At 52.8% G+C, this 17349-nt stretch overlaps 1 protein-coding gene across 1 annotated transcript in view; it reads right to left on the reverse strand.

Annotated features, from left to right (window-relative positions):
* Window positions 1-4776: 4776 nt before the first annotated feature.
* The window catches only part of LOC144609637 (transmembrane protein 179B-like), a 20750-nt gene continuing 8177 nt past the window's right edge, over window positions 4777-17349 (reverse strand). The window contains exons 2-5 of the mRNA XM_078428137.1: window positions 16470-16663; window positions 14090-14224; window positions 13171-13249; window positions 4777-6782 (exon numbers count right to left, since the gene is read on the reverse strand). Of these exons, the coding sequence (XP_078284263.1) occupies window positions 6612-6782; window positions 13171-13249; window positions 14090-14224; window positions 16470-16663 (579 nt within the window). The 3' untranslated portion in view covers window positions 4777-6611. The remainder of the gene's footprint in view (window positions 6783-13170; window positions 13250-14089; window positions 14225-16469; window positions 16664-17349) is intronic.

Below are 17349 nucleotides of genomic sequence, written 5' to 3' on the forward strand. Positions count from 1 at the left end.
CTGAGATGATGATCTGTGTGTGTGTGTGTGTGTGTGTGTGTGTATGTGTGAGGCAGATCCTGCCAAGGGCCCAACACAGGTGAGGCAGAGGTTCACCTGCACCTCCTCCAACCTCATCTACTGTATCCGCTGTTCCAGGTGTCAACTTCTCTACATCAGCGATTGTTTCGCTCAACACCTCTGCTCAGTCCACCTTAACCAAGCTGATCTCCCGGTGGCTCAGCACTTCAACTCCCCCTCCCAGTCTGACCTTTCTGTCCTGAGCCTCCTCCATTGTCAGAGTGAGGCCCAGCACAAATTGGAGGAACAGCACCTCATATTTCACTTGGGCAGCTCACACCCCAGCGGTATGAACATTGACTTCTCTAACTTCAGATAGTCCCTGCTTTCCTTCTCTATCCCCTCCCCTTCCCAGTTCTCCCACTAGTCTTCCCATCCTCCGACTGCATTCGACCTTTGTCCCGCCCCCTCCCCTGACGTCAGTCTGAAGAAGGGTCCCGACCCGAAATGTCACCCATTCCTTCTGTCCGAGATGCTGTCTGACCCGCTGAGGTACTCCGGCATTTTGTGTCTACCTGCCATTAACCTGTTCAGTGCCTCACTAGAGTACAGTCCGGCCTGTGTGTAAAAAAAAAACGTGGCAGTGAATAGGTTAAGAGTTCGACACAAAAAGCTGGAGCAACTCAGCAGGTCAGGCATCATCTCTGGAGAGAAGGAATGGGTGACGTTTCTGGTCCAGACCCTTCTTCAGACTGAAGAGTTACGATTACCGTACTTTTCTGACATGGTACGATTCCCGTTTGTAGAGACGCCCTAATTTAACGTTTATACAGTGTGGAAATGGGCACTTCGGCCCATCATGTTCCTGCTGGCCATCGATCACCCGTACACTTGCCAGCACGGTGGCGCAGCGGTAGAGTTGCCGTCTTACAGCGAATGCAGCGCCGGAGACCCGGGTTCCATCCCGACTACGGGCGCCGTCTGTGCGGAGTTTGTACGTTCTCCCCGTGACCTGCGTGGGTTTTCTCCGAGATCTTTGGTTTCCTCCCACACTCCAAAGACATATAGGTTTTTAAAAAAAAATATTTTATTTAAGTTTTAACAGAACCCATACGTTATACATTTTACATTCCTTAGTAAACAATAGTCACTGACCTATCATTTCGATTATACACGTATTGTTCTGTATTTTTCCCCCCACCCCCCAGTTCAAAAGAAGGAAAAAGAAAAACCTGGAGTTCCGAGGGAGTCACTTCCGAGTAATTTCTTTTTAAATTCTTGTTAGGTATCAAAGCAATCCTGAATTTAACTACTTCCTATTCTTAATCCTAGCTTTGCCATGAATGGGTTCCACACCTTCAAAAAGAAGTCATATCCATTTCTCAGATTATACGTTGCTTTTTCTAATGGGATACAACTCCGCATTTCTGCATGCCATCTTTCAAATCTTATTTCATTTTGTTCTTTCCATGTGACCGCAACACATTTTTCTGCTACTGCTAATGATATTTTGAGAAATCTTTCCTGATGTTTATCCAAACTTAGCTTTGGTATTATTCCTTTTGTATCTCCTAGCAAAAACAACCTTGAATCCATTGGTATGATCTTACTCATCAATTGATCTAAAAACTTTTTTAGGTCTTGCCAAAAAGGAATTACTTTCTGGCATGCCCATGTAGAGTGTATAAAAGTGCCCACGTCTTGGTTGCATCTAAAACACCTTTCAGGTGAGTTTGGTTTAAATTTATTTAATTTTTCCGGCGTTAAATATAGTTGCTGCAAAAAATTATACTGTACTAAGCTGTATCTCACATTAATAGTATTTTTCATACTATCTAAACACAGTCTTTCCCAACTTGTAATTTGTCTTACTAGACCATTGGAATCTTTAAGAAAATTATATTTCAGACTGGAAGAATATGGGAAAGTATCAGGATATAAAATTAATAAAGATAAAACTGAAATAATGCCTCTTGTTGAAGGCAATTATGATCAATGTAAAAGAGAAAATCAGTTTAAATGGCAAAAAGAAGGCATTAAGTTTTTAGGAGTTAATGTAGATAATAAATTAAATGATTTGTATAAATTAAATTATAAACCACTAATAAAAAAAATAGATGAGGACCTGAAGAAATGGATGAATCTTCCAATTACATTGATAGGGAGAGTGAATTGTATTAAGATGAATATTTTTCCGAGGATACAGGATTTATTTTCAACTTTGCCAAATAAATTTTTTCAAGAATTGAACAAAACTGTGAGGAATTTTCTTTGGAAAGGTAAAATGCCAAGAGTGTCTCTGGAAAAATTAACATGGAAATTTGAATTAGGTGGATTGCAATTACCAAATTTTAAAAATTACTACCTGGCAGCACAAATGAGTTTTATTTCATCCTTTTATCAAGAGGGTGGAAAAACAGCATGGGTTAAAATTGAAATGGATAAAATAAAAGAATCTTGTCCAGAAGAATTTATATATAAATGGGAAGCGAATCTACTAGTTAAGGATAAAGAGTCACCTTTGCTAAAACATTTAATTAATACATTGTTGAAAACAGTTAAAGTTAAGGATAAAAGATTTTTCTTAACAGCTAAAACTCCATTAGTAAAAAATGGATTATTGCCGTTTGCTTGGAATAATCAAATACTACAACTCTGGGAACAGAAGGGTATTAAAAATATAGGAGACTGCTATGAAGGGAATATCTTTTTGACATTTTCGCAATTGAGAAATAAATATCAAATTCCAGGGAATAGTATTTTTTTCTATTATCAATTACAATCTTTTTTAAGGGAAAAGTTAGGTAATTCAATGTCTCTATTTCAGATTAAAGGAATCGAATCCTTGATTCAGGGCAAGGGAATGAAAAAATTTATATCATCAATGTATAAACTACTACAGATATCTAGTCCAAAGATAGGAATTCATAAAGCAAGACAAAGATGGGAAACAGATCTTAATATTATTATTGATGAGACATATAGGTTTGTAGGTTAATTGGCTCGGTAAATGTGAAAATTGTCCCTTGTGAGTGTGGGATAGTGTTAGTGTGCGGGGATCGCTGGTCGGCGCGGACCCGGTGGGCCGAAAGAGCCTGTCTCCGCGCTGTATCTCAAAACTATCTTGCACACACGGGACGATTTTGCTTACAATTAATTCACCTGCGCATCTTTGGAAATATGGGTGTAAATGCCACGGGTAGGATGTACAAAGTCCGTGTGCATGGCATCCGTGGTCAGGATCGAACCCGAGTCTCTGGCGCTGCGAGGCAGCAACTCTACCGCCGCGCCTCTGCTGGCCGTGAACCGTGGGGTGGACAGTCTACGTTTTCTCTCTGGACTTTCGGGATGCAACACAGAAACAGGCCCTTCGGCTCACCGGCCGGCAATCAACCCGTGCTCCCACACCATCTACACACTGGGAACAATTTACCAGAGGCACAACAAAACCTGTACGTGTTGGGAGGAAACCCACCAGAGAGAACGTACAAACTCCGCACAGACGGCCCCCGTAGGAACGACTGGGGTGGGACAAGTCTTTGCTCGCGTTGACTGCTTTTCAGAGACGGCGTGAAGTGTAAGATGGAGTCTATTCGGTTTCGTTTATTGTCACGTGTACCGAGGTACAGTGAAAAGCTTTCCAGTCAGCAGAAAGGCAGCACACGATTACAATCGATCCATTTACAGTGATCGTAAGGGAATAACGTTTAGTGCAAGGTAAAGCCAGCAAAGTCCGGTCAAGGATAGTCCGAGGGTCTCCAAAGTAGTTCTGGTTGTGGTCGGATGATAACAGCTGGGAAGAAACTGTCCCTGAATCTGGAGGTGTGCGTTTGTTCGTTTTTGCACTTTCACGAAGGTGGGGAGTCTGGTCCCACGGTTCGTTGGACTCTGTTGGCTTTCGTTTATCTTTGGCACAAGGCAAGCTTCGCTTCACTTCACCTGCCGTCTCAAACCGAACAAAAATAACATGCTCACCGACTGGAAATTCGTGTTTTCAGAAGCCTGGCAGTGAACAGACCGTGCCGAAGGGCAGGCTGAGGCAAGTGTGTGAGAGAGAGAGAGAGAGAAACGCAGGGGCAGCCTCTTGTGTGATCCACAACGAGTGGTTATTATGGATAACCCGTAATGATTCTGACGGCACAGCACGATGGCGCGGCGGTAGAGTTGCTGCCTTACTGCGCCAGAGACCCAGGTTCAATTCTGACTACGGGTGTTGCCTGTACACAGCGTGGCCCTCCCTCTCCTCACTGCCCCTCCCTCCCACAGCGGTGCACTCCCTCCTCCTCACTGCCCCTCCCTCCCTCCCTCCCTCCTCACTGCCCCTCCCTCCCTCCTCACTGCCCCTCCCTCCCTCAGCATGCCCCTCCCTCCCTCCTCACTGCCCCTCCCTCCTCACTGCCCCTCCCTCCTCACTGCCCCTCCCTCCCTCAGCGCCCCTCCCTCCCCGCCCCTCCCTCCCTCAGCGCGGCACTCCCCCTCCTCACTGCCCCTCCCTCCCTCAGCGTGGCCCTCCCTCTCTCCTCACTGCCCCTCCTTCCCTCAGCGTGGCCCTCCCTCCCTCAGCGTGGCCCTCCCTCCTCACTGCCCCTCCCTCCCTCCTCACTGCCCCTCCCTCCCTCCTCACTGCCCCTCCCTCAGCACCCCTCCCTCCCTCCCTCAGCGCCCCTCCCTCCCTCCCTCTCTCAGTGCCCCTCCCTCCCTCTCTGCCCCTCCCTCAGCGCGGCCCTCCCTCCCACAGCGTGGCTCTCCCTCTCCTCACCGCCCACTCCCTCCCTCCTCACTGCCCGCCCCTCTCCCCGTGGGCACTGTGCACCCACACACCCGCGACGAGCCAGATCCCAATGTCCTTCAGGGCCACCCTCCTTCCTCTGGCCCCGGCTTCTCCTCAGCGGGGCGGCCGGCCGGCGGCAGCTAGTAGCCACGGGACAGGAGCTCCCCTGACACGAGATCGGGCCGACGCACAGATCCTGGTCGTTGGCTGCATCCAGTTGGCGCTACGTGTTTGGCTTTAGTCCGCAGGCGTCCGTGTCCGGGGAAGCAGACGCAAGCCGGGATTCCCGTCTCCAGCCCCTCTGCCGTGCTCGACGTGGCCCAGCTTCAAACGCAGGAGATTTGTCACCGTGAAGCAACAATCCAGTTGCAATCTGTGGCCTGCAGGTCCATTCACAGGTTAAATCTTCCCCTCTGCACCAACAACGGTTTAAAGTACAGTCATGTCACCAGGCTTGATGGCACACACACACAGTCAGAAAGAGGTACAGTTACACACACACAAGCCTTATACACACAGCCTTATACACACACACACACAGCCTTATACACACACACACACACAGCCTTATACACACACACACAGCCTTATACACACACACACACATACACACACACACAGCCTTATACACACACACACAGCCTTATACACACACAGCCTTATACACACACAGCCTTATACACACACACACAGCCTTATACACACACACACACATACACACACACACAGCCTTATACACACACACACACACACACAGCCTTATACACACACACAGCCTTGTACACACACACACAGCCTTATACACACACACACACACAGCCTTATACATACACACAAACCTTATACACACACAACCTTATACACACACAGACACACAAACCTTATACACACACAACCTTATACACACAAACACACACAGGAAACATGTTCCCAATGTTGGGGGGAGTCCAGAACCAGGGGCCACAGTTTAAGAATAAGGGGTAGGCCATTTAGAACATAGGCACGGTGGCACAGCGGTAGAGTTGCAGCTTTACAGCGAATGCAGCGCCGGAGACTCAGGTTCGATCCTGACTACGGGCGCCGTCTGTACGGAGTTTGTACGTTCTCCCCGTGACCTGCGTGGGTTTTCTCCGAGATCTTCGGTTTCCTCCCACACTCCAAAGACGTGCAGGTATGTAGGTTAATTGACTGGGTAAATGTAAAAATTGTCCCTAGTGTGTGTAGGATGGTGTTAGTGTGCGGGGATCGCTGGGCGGCGCGGACTTGGTGGGCCGAAAAGGCCTGTTTCCGCGCTGTATCTGAAATATGAAAATAAAATATGAAATATGAGGAAAACCTTTTTCAGTCAGAGAGTTGTGAATCTGTGGAATTCTCTGCCTCAGAAGGCAGTGGAGGCCAATTCTCTGAATGCACTCAAGAGAGAGCTGGATAGAGCTCTTAAGGATAGCGGAGTCAGGGGGTATGGGGAGAGGGCAGGAACGGGGTACTGATTGAGGATGATCAGCCGTGATCACATTAAATGGCGGTGCGTACAGGCTCGAAGGGCCGAATGGCCTCCTCCTGCACCTATTGTCTATTGTCACACACAGCCTTATACACACTCCCACTCACACACACACATCCCAATGCACCTTTAGACAGACACACAGGCAATGTCACACACACTGCTGTCCACAGTCAGCCATGTGTCCAGTTTGAACAGGGTGAGTCCAGGAGCTGTGGGCAGGCGTGCAGTCAGTCCCATGTTCCCACGGGTGACCGTCAGTAGCTCGGGCCCGTGTCGGTGAGAGGGAGAGAGGGAGAGAGGCAGTGCCTTTCCCCTCCCCCCGGGGGTCTGGTCTCAGGCTGTGGGGCCGGAGGGGATGAGGTGGTCGGTCTCGGACGTGCCAGAGACGGCCGTGCTGTACTCCGAGTCGGCCCCGGACAGCAGGGGGACCCGTCCCCCCATCCTCTGAACCACCAGCAGCAGCACGATCACCAGCCACATGAAGAAGTTGACCCAGGTCACCGTCTGTGGAGACAAGAGTTCACTCCGTCAGCGATTTCCGGAACGTTCCAACCACCGGACGTCAAACGCAGTATAATGCTGTGTGTGTGTGTATGTATAAAGTGTGTATGTGTGTATAAGGCTGTGTGTGTGTATAAGGCTGTGTGTGTGTGTGTATAAGGCTGTGCGTGTGTGTGCGTGTATGTATAAGGCTGTGTGTGTGTATAAAGCTGTGTGTGTATAAGACTGTGTGTATAAGGCTGTGTGTGTGTATAAGGCTGCGTGTTTGTATGTATGAGGCTGTGTGTGTGTATATAAGGCTGTGTATGTATAAGGCTGTATGTGTGTGTAAGGTGTGTGTATGTACAAGGCTCTGAGTGTGTGTATGTATAAGGCTGAGTGTGTAAGGCTGTGTGTGTGTGCGTGTGTGTATGTATGTATAAGGCTGTGTGTGTGTGTGTGTATAAGGCTGTGTGTGTGTATAAGGCTGTGTGTGTGTAAGGCTGTGTGTGTGTGTGAGGCTGTGTGTGTGTGTAAGGCTGTGTGTGTGTGTGAGGCTGTGTGTGTGTGTAAGGCTGTGTGTGTGTATAAGGCTGTGTGTGTGTGTGAGGCTGTGTGTGTGTGTAAGGCTGTGTGTGTGTATAAGGCTGTGTGTGTGTGTGTGTGTATAAGGCTGTGTGTGTGTGTGTATAAGGCTGTGTGTGTGTGTAAGGCTGTGTGTGTGTGTAAGGCTGTGTGTGTGTGTGTAAGGCTGTGTGTGTGTAAGGCTGTGTGTGTGTGTAAGGCTGTGTGTGTGTGTAAGGCTGTGTGTGTGTGTGTAAGGCTGTGTGTGTGTGTAAGGCTGTGTGTGTGTGTGTAAGGCTGTGTGTGTGTGTGTAAGGCTGTGTGTGTGTGTGTAAGGCTGTGTGTGTGTGTGTAAGGCTGTGTGTGTGTGTAAGGCTGTGTGTGTGTGTAAGGCTGTGTGTGTGTGTAAGGCTGTGTGTGTGTGTAAGGCTGTGTGTGTGTGTAAGGCTGTGTGTGTGTGTAAGGCTGTGTGTGTAAGGCTGTGTGTGTGTGTGTAAGGCTGTGTGTGTAAGGCTGTGTGTGTGTGTGTGTGTGTAAGGCTGTGTGTGTGTGTAAGGCTGTGTGTGTGTGTAAGGCTGTGTGTGTGTGTAAGGCTGTGTGTGTGTGTGTGTGTGTGTAAGGCTGTGTGTGTGTGTGTAAGGCTGTGTGTGTGTGTGTGTAAGGCTGTGTGTGTGTGTAAGGCTGTGTGTGTGTAAGGCTGTGTGTGTGTGTGTGTAAGGCTGTGTGTGTGTGTGTGTAAGGCTGTGTGTGTGTGTGTGTAAGGCTGTGTGTGTGTGTGTAAGGCTGTGTGTGTGTGTGTAAGGCTGTGTGTGTGTGTAAGGCTGTGTGTGTGTGTAAGGCTGTGTGTGTGTGTGTGTGTGTAAGGCTGTGTGTGTGTAAGGCTGTGTGTGTGTGTAAGGCTGTGTGTGTGTGTAAGGCTGTGTGTGTGTAAGGCTGTGTGTGTGTGTAAGGCTGTGTGTGTGTGTGTAAGGCTGTGTGTGTGTGTGTAAGGCTGTGTGTGTGTGTAAGGCTGTGTGTGTGTGTAAGGCTGTGTGTGTGTGTAAGGCTGTGTGTGTGTATAAGGCTGTGTGTGTGTGTGAGGCTGTGTGTGTGTGTAAGGCTGTGTGTGTGTATAAGGCTGTGTGTGTGTGTGTGTGTATAAGGCTGTGTGTGTGTGTGTATAAGGCTGTGTGTGTGTGTAAGGCTGTGTGTGTGTGTAAGGCTGTGTGTGTGTGTGTAAGGCTGTGTGTGTGTAAGGCTGTGTGTGTGTGTAAGGCTGTGTGTGTGTGTAAGGCTGTGTGTGTGTGTGTAAGGCTGTGTGTGTGTAAGGCTGTGTGTGTGTGTGTGCAAGGCTGTGTGTGTGTGAGTAAGGCTGTGTGTGTGTGTAAGGCTGTGTGTGTGTGTAAGGCTGTGTGTGTGTGTGTAAGGCTGTGTGTGTGTGTGTAAGGCTGTGTGTGTGTGTGTAAGGCTGTGTGTGTGTGTGTAAGGCTGTGTGTGTGTAAGGCTGTGTGTGTGTGTAAGGCTGTGTGTGTGTGTAAGGCTGTGTGTGTGTGTAAGGCTGTGTGTGTGTGTAAGGCTGTGTGTGTGTAAGGCTGTGTGTGTAAGGCTGTGTGTGTGTGTGTAAGGCTGTGTGTGTAAGGCTGTGTGTGTGTGTGTGTGTAAGGCTGTGTGTGTGTGTAAGGCTGTGTGTGTGTGTAAGGCTGTGTGTGTGTGTAAGGCTGTGTGTGTGTGTGTGTAAGGCTGTGTGTGTGTGTGTAAGGCTGTGTGTGTGTGTGTGTAAGGCTGTGTGTGTGTGTAAGGCTGTGTGTGTGTAAGGCTGTGTGTGTGTGTGTGTAAGGCTGTGTGTGTGTGTGTGTAAGGCTGTGTGTGTGTGTGTGTAAGGCTGTGTGTGTGTGTGTAAGGCTGTGTGTGTGTGTGTAAGGCTGTGTGTGTGTGTAAGGCTGTGTGTGTGTGTAAGGCTGTGTGTGTGTGTGTGTGTGTAAGGCTGTGTGTGTGTAAGGCTGTGTGTGTGTGTAAGGCTGTGTGTGTGTGTAAGGCTGTGTGTGTGTGTAAGGCTGTGTGTGTGTGTAAGGCTGTGTGTGTGTGTGTAAGGCTGTGTGTGTGTGTGTAAGGCTGTGTGTGTGTGTAAGGCTGTGTGTGTGTGTAAGGCTGTGTGTGTGTGTAAGGCTGTGTGTGTGTGTAAGGCTGTGTGTGTGTGTGTGTGTAAGGCTGTGTGTGTGTGTAAGGCTGTGTGTGTAAGGCTGTGTGTGTGTGTACAGTCACTGACTCTCGCACAGTGCGGAAACGGGCCCTTTGGCCCAACTCGTTGGTGCCGACCAACAGACTCCATCATCGCTAGGCCAAATGAGCAGCTCGGTGGCGCAGCGATAGAGTTGCTGCCTCACAGCAACCCAGGTTCCGTGCCGGCCACCGGGTGCTGTCTGTACGGAGTTTGCACGCATCTCTGGAGAAAAAGAATCGGTGACGTTTCAGGTCGGGACCCCTCAACTGACCTGCTGAGTTACTCTGGCATTTGTGTGTCTTATCTTCGGCATACACCAGGATCTACAGTTCCTTAGTTTAGAGATACAGCGCGGAAACAGGCCCTTTCGGCCGACCGGGTCCGCGCCGCTCAGCGATCCCCGCACACTAACACTATCCTACACCCATTTACATTTACCCAGCCAATTAACCTACAGACCTGTACGTCTTTGGAGTGTGGGAGGAAACCGAAGATCTCGGAGAAAACCCACGCAGGTCACGGGGAGAACGTACAAACTCCGTACAGACGGCGCCCATAGTCAGGATCGTACACGGGTCTCCGGCGCTGCGTTCGCTGTAAGGCGGCAACTTCACTGCTGCGCCACCGTGCCGCCCGTTCTGGGCTATAGACCAGGTGCGTCTACCCGATCTATTCCCCTAATGGTTGCAAGCACGTCCATATGATCACCCCTCATCCTCCACCCTGCCACCTGTGGCAACTATCGCTTTTCAGTCACGAGAAAAGCAAAATTGCCCACGATAGTCTCGCCAACGCCCCACCTCATCGCAGCGAGACACGGACAAACTTCATCTCTGGAGAGAAAGAACGGGTGACGTTTCCGGTCGAGACTGAAGAAGGGTCTCGACCCGAGACCAGTCTGAAGAAGGGCCTCGACCCGAGACGTCACCCATTCCTTCTCTCCAGAGTTGTGGCCCGTCCCGCTGAGTTACTCCAGCTTTTTGTCGGTTGAAACCAGCATCTGCAGTTCCTTCTTGCACAGGACACGGAGAGGACAGGTTTGGAGGGGTATGGACCAAACGCAGGCAGGTGGGACTAGTCGTGTAGCTGGGACATTGTTGGCCGGTGTGGGCAAGTTGGGCCGATAAAGGCCTGTTTCCACACTGTATCACTCGATGACTCAATGACGACATTTTTAGTCTATGCTCACAGTAAAAAGGCAGGCACAGAATATTCATTGTCTTGTTGTGTTTTGCCTCTGGGCCCAATGCAGGTGTTGGAAGGACCTTTTTCCCGGCTGTTACTATCTACCAGTCTTGGTACCAGGCGGCACGGTAGCGCAGCGGTAGAGTTGCTGCTTTACAGCGAATGCAGCGCCGGAGACTCAGGTTCGATCCTGACTACGGGTGCTGCACTGTAAGGAGTTTGTACGTTCTCCCCGTGACCTGCGTGGGTTTTCTCCGAGATCTTCGGTTTCCTCCCACACTCCAAAGACGTACAGGTATGTAGGTTAATTGGCTGGGTAAATGTAAAAATTGTCCCTAGTGGGTGTAGGATAGTGTTAGTATACGGGGATCGCTGGGCGGCGCGGACTTGGTGGGCCGAAAAGGCCTGTTTCCGGCTGTATATATATGATATGATATGATATGATATGAAAGAGCTTGTCGAGCTTGAAATGGGTTCAGAAACGATTTACGAGGAATGTTGCCATGACTAGAGGGCCTGAGCTACAGGGAGAGGTTGAGCAGGCTGGGTCTCTATTCCATGGAGCGCAGGAGGATGAGGGGAGATTTTATATAGAGGTGCACAAAATCATGAGAGGAATAGATCGGGTAGACGCACAGAGTCTCTTGCCCAGAGTAGGGGAATCGAGGACCAGAGGACATAGGTTCAAGGTGAAGGGGGAAAGATTTAATAGGAATCCGAGGGGTAACTTTTTCACACAGAGGGCAGTGGGTGTGTGGAACGAGCTGCCGGAGGAGGTAGTTGAGGCTGGGACTATCTTGTCTTTTAAGATACAGTTGGGCAGGTACATGGATAGGACGGGTTTGGAGGGATATGGGCCAAGCGCAGGCAAGTGGGACTAGGGTAGCTGGGACATTGTTGGCCGGTGTGGGCGAGTTGGGCCGAAGGGCCTGTTTCCACGCGGTATCACTCTGTCACTCAATAACTGCACTCTATAACTCTATAACAGTCACTGCACAAACTGAAAACAAGGGTGAGAAACCTTGGCGCAGTGTCGCGGCGGGTAGAGCTGCTGCCTCACAGCGCCGGAGACCCGGGTTCCATCCCAACTACGGGCACCGTCTGTACGGAGTTTGTACGTTCTCCCCGTGACCTGCGTGGGTTTTCTCCGAGATCTTCGGTTTCTTCCCACATTCCAAAGGAGCACAGGTTTGTAGGTTAATTGCCTTGGTATAAAAGTAAAACTGCCCCTAGTGTGTGTGTGTGTGGGACAATAGACAATAGGTGCGGGAGGAGGCCATTCGGCCCTCCGATCCAGCACCGCCATTCAATGTGATCGTGGCTGATCATTCTCAATCAGTACCCCGTTCCTGCCTTCTCCCCATACCCCCTGACTCCGCTATCATTTAAGAGCTCTACCTAGCTCACTCTTGAATGCAATGTTAGTGTGCGGGGATCGCTGGTCGGCACGGACTTAGTGGGCCGAAGGGCGTTTCCGTGCGCTGTACAGAAACATAGAAAATAGGTGCAGGAGTAGGCCATTCGGCCCTTCGAGCCTGCACCGCCATTCAATATGATCATGGCTGATCATCCAACTCAGTATCCCGTACCTGCCTTCTCTCCATACCGAAGGTGTTTATTCACAAAGTGCTGGAGTAACTCAGCAGGTCGGGCAGCATCTCAGGAGAGAAGGAATGGGTGACGTTTCGGGTTAAGACCCTTCTTCAGACCCTCTCCATACTTCTCTCCATACCCCCTGATCCCTTTAGCCACAAGGGCCACATCTAACTCCCTCTTAAATATAGCCAATGAACTGGCCTCAACTACCTTCTGTGGCAGAGAATTCCACAGATTCACCACTCTGTGTGAAAAAGAACTTTCTCATCTCGGTCCTAAAAGACTTCACCCTTATCCTTAAACTGTGACCCCTTGTTCCGGACTTCCCCAACATCGGGAACAATCTTCCTGCATCTAGCCTGTCCAACCCCTTAAGAATTTGTAAGTTTCTATAAGATCCCTCCTCAATCTTCTAAATTCCAGCGAGTACAAGCCGAGTCTATCCAGTCTTTCTTCATATGAAAGTCCTGCCATCCCAGGGATCAATCTGGTGAACCTTCTCTGTACTCCCTCTATGGCAAGAATGTCTTTCCTCAGATTAGGAGACCAAAACCAAAACTAAACAAGGAACTGCAGGATGGTGGCAAACAAAAGGACACAAAGTGCTGGAGTAAACTCAGCAGGTCAGGCAGCATCCCTGGAGAACAAGGATAGGTGACGTATCGGGTCGAGACCCTTCTTCAGACCGAGTCTTGGAGGCAAAGCACTTTCAAGCGTCGGCCATAACCAGTGGCTGGAGGAAGCCTGCACAGAGGCCGAGCTGGTAGATAGATGGGCACAAAATGGTGGAGTAACTCAGCGAGACAGGCAACACCTCTGGAGAGAAGGAACGGGTGACGTGAGGGGCAGGGAGGAGATAAGTCTCACCTCAGCGTGGCTGATGTATTGATTGAACCTGCAGCTACGGATGGGAGAAGTCCAGTTTAGCTTCTCCGCCTCTGAGCAACTGGAACGCAAAACATAAAATAGTTTGTTCATTCCGGGAGCCAGAAGATTAGCTCCCTACCCGTGCCCGAACCACCCGCTCCCCCTTCCCAATTTCCCCAGTTACCCCCCCTTCCTCATCCCCCCTCTCCCCACCCCCCTCCTCTCCCCACCCCCCTCCTCTCCCCACCCCCCCTCCTCTCCCCACCACCCCTCCTCTCCCCACCCCCCTCCTCTCCCCACCCACCCTCCTCTCCCCACCCACCCTCCTCTCCCCACCCACCCTCCTCTCCCCACCCCCCTCCTCTCCCCACCCACCCTCCTCTCCCCACCCCCCTCCTCTCCCCACCCACCCTCTTCCCACTCTCTCCCCCCTCCTCTCCCTCTCTCCACCCCCTCCTCCCCCCTTTCTCCACCCCCCTCCCCTCCCTACCCCTCATCTTTTCCCCACTCCCTCCTCTCCCATCTCTCCCTCCCCCTCCTCTCCTCATTCCCTCTCCCTATACCCCTTCTCCCCGCCCCCCATTCCCTCTCCCCAACTCTCCCCTCCCCTCCTCATTCCCTCGCCCCCATCTCTCCACCCCCTCCCTCTCCCCACCCCCCCCTATCTATCTAGCTCTCTCTCGAAAGCCTCCAGAGAATCGGCCTCCACTGCCTTCTGAGGCAGAGAATTCCACAGATTCACAACTCTCTGACTGAAAAAGTTTTTCCTCATCTCCGTTCTAAATGGCCGACCCCATTATTCGTAAACTGTGTGGGGCCCCCTGGTTCTGGAAAGAGTCTTGCAGCGCAGAAACTGCAAGGCCCTCCGTCCCGACCAAACTATTACCCGCACCCAGGCCTGCCCTCACCAGGGCCTCACCTCTTGATGGTGGTTTGCTTCATCACGGTCTGGCAGAAGGAGCTGAAGCCCACTCTGATCATGCAGCCGCACGTCAGCAGCAGCAGCAGGAAGGCAGCGGCAATGGCCAGGCAACACGTCAGCCAGCAGATACTCCTACACAGGTGGGCGGACCGCACACGCATGGTCACAGAGACTCCCACACCTCCCAACGTCCCACTGACCACTCCCCCGCAACCATCCCTCCTCCAACCACTCCCCCCACCATCCCTCCCTCCATCCCATCAATCTCCTTCCCTCCCTGACTCTCCATCCCTCCCTCCACCCCCAGACCACATTAACCCTCCTCCAACCATCCCTCCATCCCTCCACCCCACTAACCTCCCTCCAACCATCCCACCATCCCTCCATCCATCCCCACACCCCACTGACTCCCCTCCAACAATCCCTCCCTCCATCCCTCCCATCAATCTCTCCCCGCCCCACTGACCCCTCCCTCCCTCTCCCCACTGACCCTCCCCCAACCATCCCTCTCTCCCCACCCTCCCACTGACCCCTCCCTCCCCACTGACCCCCCAACCCTCCCTCCCTCCTCACTCACTCACTCCCCACCCTCCCACTGACCCCCTCCTCCCCCTCCCCTCCCTCTCTCCCTCCCTCTCTCCCTCCCTCTCTCCCCACTGACCCCCCCAACCCTCCCACTGACCACTCCCTCCCTCCCACTACCCTCCCTCCCTCCCTCCCTCTCTCCCCACTGACCCTCCCCCAACCATCCCTCTCTCCCCACCCTCCCACTGACCCCTCCCTCCCCTCCCACCCTCCCCACTGACCCCCCAACCCTCCCTCCCTCCTCACTCACTCACTCCCCACCCTCCCACTGACCCCTCCCTCCCCCTCCCCTCCCCCTCCCTCCCTCTCTCCCTCCCTCTCTCCCTCCCTCTCTCCCCACTGACCCCCCCAACCCTCCCACTGACCACTCCCTCCCTCCCACTACCCTCCCTCCCTCCCTCCCTCTCTCCCCACTGACCCCCCCAACCCTCCCACTGACCCCCCCAACCCTCCCACTGACCCCTCCCTCCCTCCCACTACCCTCCCTCCCCTCCCACCCTCCCTCCCTCCCTCTCTCCCCCACTGACCCCCCCAACCCTCCTCACTCACTCACTCCCCACCGCCCCACTGACCCCTCCCCCCACCATCCGTCCCTCCCCTCCCCTCCCTCTCCCTCCCTCCCCTCCCTCTCCCTTAAACATTTTGTTCAAGATGGCCGCGCCGTTGTGTTTGGCTGCCTGCTACTGTATGTTTCCTTTTTTTTTCCCTAATCAGATGTGCAGCACTTTGGTCAACGTGGGCTGTTTTTAAATGTGCTATACAAATAAAATTGACTTGACTTGACTTGACTCCACCCCACTAACCTCCCTCCCTCCCTCCCTCCAACCATCCCACCATCCCTCCCTCCCTCTCCGCCTCTGCCTCTCCCTCCCTCTCCCTCCCCAACCATCCCACCATCCCTCCCTCTCCGCCTCTCCCTCCCTCCCTCCCTCCCTCTCCGCCTCTCCCTCCCTCCCTCTCCGCCTCTCCCTCCCTCCCTCTCCCTCCCTCCCTCTCCCCAACCATCCCACCATCCCTCCCTCCCTCTCCGCCTCTCCCTCCCTCTCCCTCCCTCCCTCTCCCTCCCTCCCTCCACCCCCCCACCCCACTAACCTCCCTCCCTCTCCCCAACCATCCCACCATCCCTCCCTGCCTCTCCCTCTCCCTCCCTCCCTCCCCCCACCCCACTAACCTCCCTCCCTCTCCCCAACCATCCCACCATCCCTCCCTCCCTCTCCGCCTCTCCCTCCCTCCCTCCCTCTCCCTCCCTCCCTCTCCCTCCCTCCCTCCACCCCCCCACCCCACTAACATCCCTTCCTCTCCCCAACCATCCCACCATCCCTCCCTCCCTCTCCGCCTCTCCCTCCCTCCCTCCCTCTCCCTCCCTCCCTCCACCCCCCCACCCCACTAACCTCCCTCCCTCCCTCTCCCCAACCATCCCACCATCTCTCCCTCCCTCTCCGCCTCTCCCTCCCCCTCCCTCCCTCTCCCCAACCATCCCACCATCCCTCCCTCCCTCTCCGCCTCTCCCTCCCTCCCTCCCTCTCCCTCCCTCCCTCCACCCCCCCACCCCACCCCACTAACCTCCCTCCCTCCCTCTCTGCCTCTCCCTCCCTCCCTCTCCCTCCCTCCCTCTCCCTCCACCCCACTAACCTCCCTCCCTCTCCCCAACCATCCCACCATCCCTCCCTCCCTCTCCGCCTCTCCCTCCCTCCCTCCCTCCAACCACCCCTCCCTCCCTCTCCCTCCCTCCCACCTCCCACCCCCCACCCCACTAACCTCCCTCCCTCCCCCCCGGGCCGCGTGCACATACCTCGTGGCCCCCCCGAGGAAGTAGGCGCAGATGAGGTAGAAGGCGGTGCAGAAGCAGTAGACGGCGATCAGCACGGAGACCCCGTCCACGAAGGTGCAGTGGGAAATGCTGCCGTACGCGGTCACCCCCAGCGACCGGCTGCTGGCGTTCCACCGGCTCACACCGTAGAGGATGCAGTTGCCGTTAAAGTCCCCCTGGTGGAGAGGGTCACGGGAGTCAGACGGAGCTGCAACAGGCCCGAACTTGCCCACAAACCGACCGACACGTGCCCGTCTACACTCGCCCGTGACAATAGGTGCAGGAGGAGGCCATTCAGCCCTTCGAACCTGTACGCACCGCCATTCAATGCGATCATGGCTGATCACTCTCAATCAGTACCCCGTTCCTGCCTTCTCCCCATACCCCCTCACTCCGCTATCCTTAAGAGCTCTATCCAGCTCTCTCTTGAAAGCATCCAACGAACTGGCCTCCACTGCCTTCTGAGGCAGAGAATTCCACACCTTCGCCACTCTCTGACTGAAAAAGTTCTTCCTCATCTCCGTTCTAAATGGCCGACCCCTTATTCTTAAACTGTGGCCCCTTGTTCTGGACTCCCCCAACATTGGGAACATGTTTCCTGCCTCTAATGTGTCCAATCCCCTAATTATCTTATATGTTTCAATAAGATCCCCCCCTCATCCTTCTAAATTCCAGTGTATACAAGCCCAATCGCTCCAGCCTTTCAACATACGACAGTCCCGCCCGCCATCATATCATATCATATCATATCATATATATACAGCCGGAAACAGGCCTTTTCGGCCCACCAAGTCCGTGCCGCCCAGCGATCCCCGCACATTAACACTATCCTACACCCACTAGGGACAATTTTTACATTTAC

Source organism: Rhinoraja longicauda, chromosome 34 (genome assembly GCF_053455715.1).
Source record: "Rhinoraja longicauda isolate Sanriku21f chromosome 34, sRhiLon1.1, whole genome shotgun sequence".
Lineage (NCBI taxonomy): Eukaryota > Metazoa > Chordata > Chondrichthyes > Rajiformes > Arhynchobatidae > Rhinoraja > Rhinoraja longicauda.